The 8,845-nt window shown below is 30.5% G+C and overlaps 1 protein-coding gene across 1 annotated transcript; it reads right to left on the bottom strand.

The window, feature by feature from the left end:
• Window positions 1-1,381: 1,381 nt before the first annotated feature.
• On the bottom strand, window positions 1,382-8,051 carry LOC110656869 (zinc transporter 6, chloroplastic). Its single transcript, XM_021813849.2, has 2 exons — window positions 7,110-8,051; window positions 1,382-1,952 (listed from the first exon to the last, which is right to left on the bottom strand). The coding sequence occupies exons 1-2, from the start codon at window positions 7,818-7,820 to the stop codon at window positions 1,638-1,640; spliced, it is 1,026 nt and encodes a 341-aa protein (XP_021669541.1). The 5' UTR covers window positions 7,821-8,051; the 3' UTR covers window positions 1,382-1,637.
• Window positions 8,052-8,845: the final 794 nt, after the last annotated feature.

An 8,845-nucleotide genomic window follows, 5' to 3' on the forward strand; every position in this document is an offset into this window, starting at 1 on the left:
ATTGATTTAAAATTTAAGTTATATTTGTAAAAATATTTTAATTTTTCTTAAAAATCTTTCAATCAAAATAAAATAAGAAAAAAAAAAGAAAATAATTTATCTTTAAGAAAAATTTAATAAATAAATACTTGAACCTGATTAAAAAACTAGAGATGAAATTATTTTTTTTTAAAGAAATTAGCAAAAAGTGTATGAACTTAATTTTGCCTAAATATCCCTTTAGGATTTAAAGGAATAAAAATTTGTAATTCTATTACTTGCCTTTTTTTTAAATTATATAATAATTGATAATTAAAAAGTATAAAAGAGAAAAAAAAATTAAAATAGAGGGTATTGAAAATTTTATTGAGGATTTAAAGTAATAACAAAGTAATTGAAATAGTATTGAAAATTTCAGTAAGTATATAAAATAATAAAGGAGGAAAATTGGGAGAGTATTGGAAATTAAAATGAGTGTAGAAAATACTTATTTAGAGAATTTGAGAAAAATTGAAAAAATATTAAGAATTGAAGAAAATGCAGAGAATAATTGTGTAGAAAATTAATAATATATATAAATGAATTAGGAGTGAGGTAACATATTTATTGAGTTTTATATTTAAATCGCCGGTTTAATCCGATTTGAAATCATCTATTCAATCTGATTCGGAGCTGCCGGTTCACGGTTCTTAAAAAATATGAACCTGAACCAAACCGCAGAAGGACGGTTTCGGTCCGATTTGAAATCGGTTTCGATTTTGATCGATTTTGGTCTGATTTTGATCGAACCAATTTCGGTTCGATTTCGATTCAAAACTAGACCGTGGCTACCCCTAAGCATAGCTGTTAGTTTGTTAAGTTTTTTTTGTTAAAGCTGTTCTTGTTAGTTTTTTTTTTTTTTTAATAACTTAGTATTTCTTTTCCCGTCTCTGTATATATGCCTAACTGATCTTTATACGTAAATTCTTCTCTAATTAGTAAAATATGAGAAAGGGTTTTCCTTTCCCAAGTCTTTTCTCTTGAAACAATTATGATATTGAGTTAAATCTTTTAATTTTTGCTAATCTTGAAAATTAAAAGTTCTACATTCTAAAAGAAAGCAAATTAAAATTTGCAACTAATTTTTCTCTGTTTACCATCATTTGAAAATTAAATTTTATTATTATTATTATTATGGGTTTCAGCCTTAGGACTATGCTGAAGCTGTGCTACTTTACTAACACAGAATTATAAAATAACGCCATTAAAATTTGAATTTAATTGTAGAAAATTCAAAATTAAGAGAGATGAGATTAATTGAACCAAGTTAAATTTAAGATTAAAATTGAACCTGAACATAAATTTAAGAATGAAATCAAGCCTTTGGCTACAAAATTAGTTTATTATCATTCTTACTTCGAAATTCTAGCGAAGATGAACATTTGTCTAATATTTTATTAGTTGCAAAAGGGCTCTTACACAAGTTGTACACTGTTCTACATGATATTTACTTGCATACATTCTCACTAATGATATAATGCCCTGTGATTGTCCAACAGTTCGATGCTAATCCCTTGATGATATGGAACAGTGTATTTTGATCTTTTACACGTTTGTATGGACATGCATGATTCTAAAGATTTTGAAATACATGCGTCCCTAAGAAACTAAACTAAACTTCAAGCCCAAAGGGCAAGGATGGACATTGCAGTGGAGCCAAGAGTTAGAGCAATGAAAGATGTCTTCTTCAACCATGGAGTAGAATTCATCAACTTGTTATGGAAAAAATCAACAGCTATGAGATCAACAAGACCCATGTATATAAGAATGCCTGAAGAGAGGGACCCCAATAATCCTTCCATAATCAAGGCATTAGGATTACTGTCATCATACCCTGTCAATGAAAAAACAATCATCCCTAACACTATACCTACTGGTGTAGTTACTGAAAACATGAAGCACATGTAGGCCACTGTTCCAAAGCTAAATCCTGCCTGCAATTTCACAAATTATTGGGTTGTCATGTATGCAGCTAAACAATTACACATGGAGAGTATTTGATTTTTATTCTTGAACATAATTCATGAGTAATCATAAAAATAAAGTGAGAAAACAAAGTGTCTTCTAATACAGGTTCTGAGGTCAGATGTATGATCATAAAAATAAAGCGATAAAAAAAAGAGAGTAATTCTAACAAAAAGTATTCTAATGTAGGTTTTGAGATCAGATGATTAGAAAGTAAAGTGAGCAAACAAAGAGTACTCTAGTGTAGGTTTTGAGATCAGATCATAAAAATAAAGTGAGCAAACAGAGTATTATCAGATCATTGAAGTAAAGTGAGCAAACAAAGAGTATTCTAATGTAGGTTTTGAGATCAGATCACTGAAGTAAAGTGAGCAAACAAAAGAGTATTCTAATGTAGGTTTTGAGATCAGATGTATGATCACACTACTTCATTTGTATGTTTAAACTTCTATTTGATGTGCCTCCATAGTTTGTGATGACAATGAAATAAAAAAAATTCATTGACAGCATCTTGCATTAAAAAAAAAAAAAGGGTTCTATATTTTGAGGCATAAGATCTATTTTAGGTTCTAGCACATTATAGAAATGACCTTTAAGAAAAATTATCAAACCAAAGTTTACAGTAATAAACAACGTAGATTTTGTTCAAACTTCAAATTATTCTTACTTCTTGCTTCAATTAGTATGAGTTAACAATTAAACTGTATATGAATTTATGGAAGCTTTTTTCTTCTTTTTTTTTTTTTAAAAATTCATGAAAAAATTTGTAATTGCTTAGATGTACAAGAAGGCTAAATACATTTTTTTTTTCAAAACTCCCATTGCTGGTCTTTTTATTTCAAAAGTTACAAGAGATATTGAAGGGACTAAATTGGCTCAAATTGAAACTGACTAAATCGATTAATTTCAGTTTTTTCAGTCTGCTTTTAGTTTATAATTTTTTCCAGTTATATCATTTCGATTCAGGTTTTGAAGAAAAAAAATATCGGAAAAACATAACCAAACTGATATAAAATTAAATTGACACATTTATGTAGAGGATAACGTGTTGTAACTCCACCTGCAGGTCATGCGTTTGACACCCGCTACAAGAAGAATTATTGCTCTTTTTTGACGATCCTAACCATTCATTTAATGTAATCTCTGCCGTCCAGCACACTATATATATATATATATATATTCCTAACCGTAGCCTTCTCTTTTCTCAATTCTCATACATGCCGCAGTCATTTGCCCCTTTCCCTTTCATTCATTCAAATGATTCTCTAGATCTCCACTCTCTCCACAGGACAAGAAGCATTGACACAGCCTCCTACTCTCACCTTCAAAGTCCCTCTATATTCAAATTAATATATATATATATATATATATATATATATATATACACAACATGTTTTGTCTCTGAATCAATTTGGGTTACTATCAGCCATTTGAACCCTTATTATTATATTGTAATTCTTGATGTCACTATCTATATGTTTGTTCTTGCTATTCCTTTTTACACAACATCAGCTATTTCTTTCACTTTCACAAAATTAGAATTGACTTTGGCTTTTGGCTGAATAAGCTTTCTATTTGTGAATTGTGTTAGTTTGCACTTTCTGCATACTGTCTGCAATACTTGTTCTTCTCCGTTGATGGATTCTTATTACCATCTACATTTGCTATTCCAAAATTATCTAGAATTTTGCATTTGCAGTAATGAATTTCTGTCAATTGGGGATTTAAGGAAGCAATGGGTTTCTGTGAATTAGGGATTTGGAGGAGACCAAATTACTGAAATCAATATTTCAATTTGGTTCAGTTCAATCTGGTTTTTTTCTTCTTTTTTTTTTTTTTTTTGTTAAAGCCGGTTTGATTTATTTTTGTATTTTTAATAATTTAGTTTGCGGTTTTTTGGTCTAGTTCAGAACCAAACAAATCGAATGCTTACCCTTATTTGTACATTTAAGGAAAGATTATCACGAATTATTAAAGTTCAGAAAGAAAGAAAGAAAATAAAACAAAGAGAATAGTCCAACTTTATTGTTCAAGATTCCAAACTCCACTGATGTTGATTTTGATTTGCTAAGTGTTGTTGAAGAGAGGATTTTGTCATTCTAAATTCACCAACAAATTTGAAAGGAGCTTCCAAGTATTTTGATTGCAACCTCCAATTAAGGAGAATTGATAGGAATAAATTAGATCTTTTTTGTAATAAAGATGTAGCTTAAGAAATCAGGATTTTCCTTTTTAATTTTTCTTTAAACTTCTTTGCTTTAAAATAGAAATTTGAATTTCTCCAACTACAAGATAAAAGATACAGATTCAAGACCTCAAGACCTCATTTAGCTTAACTCCATGATGCCAAAAAAATCCAAAATTTTCGGGTTTTTTACTGAATTCTATCCAACCAAGCAAATTGAAGTCATAATTAAAATAGAAACTAATATTTTATTATCAATTAGAATAAAAAATTAATTTTTAATCATATTTTCCCTTTCTTCCCTCCCCTCTTTCCCTCACCCCTTTATGCCTCAGTTTCTCCATCTCATCACCACCCCTCCCCCTTTCTCAATTGCTAGTATGAACCCAACTCCAAACTACACAAGATTATGGCTACTTCTTCTATTGCTTCCTCTAGAAGTCTCTTTATCTGCATATGCATATACATAGAAACATATGATTTTTTTTTTTTTGTTATAATGTTTATTTCTTTTAAAGTGTTATTGGTGACTATATTTAGGCGTTGAGTTTGGCTGCAGAGAAATGGAGAGAATTAAGTTCTAATTATTTGGTATTTTGTTGCTTGATACTAGAGAAAACATTGACTTTTAACCTAATATTGTTGTTCTTGGTTTTTTCCTGCATTAGAATGAGAGAATTGGGGCAATTCATTATAATTGAGTATTAAGTGATTCTAAGCATTAAACAAAGAAAAGTTGAATTATTATTATTATATTTTATACTTCTAAGCTATTTTAATATAACGTAATGTAAAATAGAGAGAAATGCAATGTAATTATCATTTTGTTTGCATCTTTGGTTGCAAAACATATATATATATAATGTAATCATAATTTTTGCTATAATAATTGGTCTTTTTTTTTCCGGTGGTAATAACAAGTAACAACAAAGTGACAGTGGTGGTTGCTGAGTGGTGGTGGGCTGGTGGCAGCAGTTCTGAAGGTAGTGGTGGTAGTTGTCAAGTAGTAGTAGCAATTACCGCTTTTGCATTATTATTATGATAAAAAATTAAAAAAAAAATTGTGGCAACAACACAATGTTTGGGATTATTTTAATAAAATAAGATAATGTTTACTCCATGAAACAGGAAAACTAAAACAGAAATGTTAGGTTAAACAATTTGTCATGTTTGGAAATTTCAAGGGATATGAAAGTATTATAAGCATTAAAAGAAATGGGAGGATAAACAATTTCTCATGTTTGGAAGTTTCAAGGAATAAGTATAATAATTATATTAAGAAAATATTTTTAATGTTCAGGGGTGAATAACTCTTATTCCTTCAATTTTTATGACTTTGATTATGCCCTATCAAATATATCCTTAATATTTTCTTTGTTATAAAAGTTGTACATTAGTAGATTTAAGCAGTAGAAGAATTGGCATGGAATGTGTAATTAGATTGTGACAGAGCGAGGATCCTTTTCTACACATTGAGCTGGAAAGCGTTGAGAGGGAGAGGGTGTTGCTCACTAAATTGAGAGAAGGGGGAAGGATAAAGAGGTGAGGAGAGGATAGTAAGTTAAAAATAATAATAATAATAATAAAATAACAACTAATTTTTAATTTAAATATTATTTTTATTTTAATTGATCCCTTAAATAAAAAGATAAATTACAATAATGTAGCCAAATCACTTAGAATTGTCTATAAGACCGTGAAGTTTTGAATTCAAACCAAGCTAAGTTCATTAAAAAAGATAAATTACAACAAATTACAAAAATATGTGAGAAATCCTTTTTTTTAAAATAAATAAATAGACTTTGAATTTTGAGAAAAATATAATTTTTATTTTTTCCATTACATTTTAGTTTTCATATTTTACATAACATTACTTTATAGCCTCTCAACTTTAGGATAAAATACCATTTTAATCTGTCTTTTAACTTTTTCAAGGATGAATGAGCAATTCAATTTGAAAACTAAATAATTAGAATATCATTGGAAGTATTTTTTTGAGGCAATAAATTTTAACACTAATATATAATTTTTTTAATAAATATAAATTTTTAAAAATAAATAAGAAATATTTAATTTTATTTTTTTAAGAAAATGAGATTTAAATGTGAATTTCACCAAATTACAAGGGTTTTTAATTTATCTTTAAAAATTACAATTAACTATTGAATTTATGAGAATTATGAAAATAAAAGCACATAAATAAAATTATGAAAATACAAGCCTATCTGGAAACTAGACTTTTGTAATAATTCAATTCAATTAATTTCTTTTTTATCATTTTTCATGTTTGAAAACATAAGTCAGAAGTTGTTTGATTGTGTGGGAATTTAATTCAATTCTTTTCTTGTATATGTTATATTCCAAACAAAAAGCCAGTGATTTTTTCCCACAAGCAAGCTGTTCTTTATCTATTGCTTATCAACCACAATAGTATCATTAATCGGTCGGTCCTAGGTAGAAATCTAGTGTGGCATTAATACCTTAGATGAGCCCATCCAATAAACTTCCCCCCACGCCTAAGTCAATGTGAAAGTCAAAGTAAAATCTTATGGCTCACGATATCTGGAAGCATAAGAAAGGAAAAAAAATGGGTTTCCCTTCCTATTTCAAGAATCAAGACCAAATTTTCAATGTTCTCGCAGTTCTGAAGATTCTAAATAACTGCAGCACCTACCATTATTATTATTATTATTATTATTATTATTATTATTATGCTTTCTGGACGCCAAACTATTATCAAATTAACATAAATAAATAAATATATTTCTTTATATATTTATAAATTACTTCAGTTAATATTAAAATTGGAGACTTCATGATCTTAATGATACTACTTAATTAAAATTCATTAATTAAATAAATAAAATTTCAATTAAGAGATACCAATCTCAAATCAGATTAGATCAATAAACAAATTTTTTTAAGAAGGGTAAAGAAATACCTGAGCGATGCAGCCACCGAGGCCCATCCCTTCGAAGATCTGGTGAAACGCAAGAGCAGCAACAAGAGGCCTGATGGTGCACTGATTCTGCGACATACCCATTGTTACCCCAATTATCACTGAGTGAAATATAATCCCAATCTCCAAAACCTGTGAAACCAATCTCTGCTTTAGCTTCACCAAATATTCCTCTCCTCCTTTCTCAGCCAACTCAGCTTTGGACAATTCTCCCACCTTCTTTCCCACAATTTCCTCCTGTGTCCCAACCGGAGTATAATCCCCAATCTGCTTCTCTTCACCGCCATGGCCATGACCATGACTGTGTTCCACGTGCGCACTCGCCGTTATGTCCACTAACAAAGCAAGTAAAGCACCGATCAAGGTAACCAATCCAGCGAAAGGAAAGTCCTTCCAGGGATGCTTGGAGGCTACGTGGCAATTAGAGAGGGCATCGTAAGCATCAGGGAGGACGTGTACTAAAGAGGTGGACAAAATTACACCGGCAGCAAAGCATTTGATCACTAGAATCGCCTTATCGTAAAGGGGCTTACCATGAAAATAACGAGCTAAGAATACCGGAGAAGAGATGCCTATAACGCTAGTAAAGAAGATTACGATGACAGAGATTAGCTTCAGATGGGTTGCCGCCTTGCTGTCCCGGCAGCTCAGGGCTCGAGCCGTGTCAGTCACGCAAGCCAACGAAGCTGCCATGGAAAAAAAGAGAGAACGCAACCCACGCAAGTGCGATTGTGTTAGGGATTAGACGAGAGCCAGATAGAGAGAGAGAAGGGATTTGGGAGTCTATGATAAGTGTGACTGAGTGGACGAAGAGGGGCGTTTCAAAAGCAGTGCGTTTTCACTGGGCCCACGAGTTGAATGGACTTTTCTATTCCAGTGTTATGTGTGTAGGATTTCCATCTCTTATTTTATTATTATTATTTTTTTTTAATTGTTATGGAGCATTTAGTTAATGAGATACCCGTAACTATTTGTTAGTTGTTTGGTATACGGATATTGCACAACATTCTTAATGAAAATTTTAAGTCAAGCTACATTCCATTTAGAGGAAAAGTGCACTTTATTACTCTATATTATGATACTTATATTACTCAGGGCTTATATATTTTGTTTTGCTGCAAATAAAATAAAAATACTTTTGCACGGTTAGTACTCTAGGGATAAAATGCAAACTGTTTTAAATATTATTAGCATCATTTAACATTAACTTCACATCAGTGACATGTCTAATGTTAGCATTATATAAAAAATTTTATTATTTCTTCGTTTTATCCTTATTTACGATAGATTGAAAATACACGTTCTTATTTAAAAAAAAATTCAAAGCCTAAATGTTAAAACCACAAAAAATTTGAAAGCATATGAAAAGAAAGTGAGAAAGGGAAATGGGAAAGAGAGATGGAGAGAGACACAAATAGGACGAGAGAGAAAAGAGAAATGGGAAAAAAAGATGGAGAGAGACACAAATAAAAAGAGAGAGGCATGAGAGGGAGAGAGGGAGAGCTCTCTCTCTCTCTTCTTGTTTGCCTCTCTCATCTATCTCTTCTTTATATCTCTCTTAATTTTTTATCCCTTAATTAACGAGAGTTAAAAAAAGAGAGGGAGAGTTGAATGAAAAAAAAAAATCAGGAGACAGAAGCATAAGAGAGAGAGAGAGAGAGAGGGAGAGAGAGAGTGTCTCTCCCATGTCTCTCTCTCACTGTGTCTCTCTCTTCCTA

This window comes from Hevea brasiliensis, chromosome 12 (genome assembly GCF_030052815.1).
Source record: "Hevea brasiliensis isolate MT/VB/25A 57/8 chromosome 12, ASM3005281v1, whole genome shotgun sequence".
NCBI lineage: Eukaryota > Viridiplantae > Streptophyta > Magnoliopsida > Malpighiales > Euphorbiaceae > Hevea > Hevea brasiliensis.

Excerpts from the sequence above, each read along its gene's own strand:
- LOC110656869 (XM_021813849.2), bottom strand. The coding sequence starts at position 7,820 with ATGGCAGCTTCGTTGGCTTGCGTGACTGACACGGCTCGAGCCCTGAGC. Across the intron at positions 1,953-7,109 it reads TCGGTGGCTGCATCGCTCAG|GCAGGATTTAGCTTTGGAAC; the intron begins GTATTTCTTTAC and ends GTGAAATTGCAG.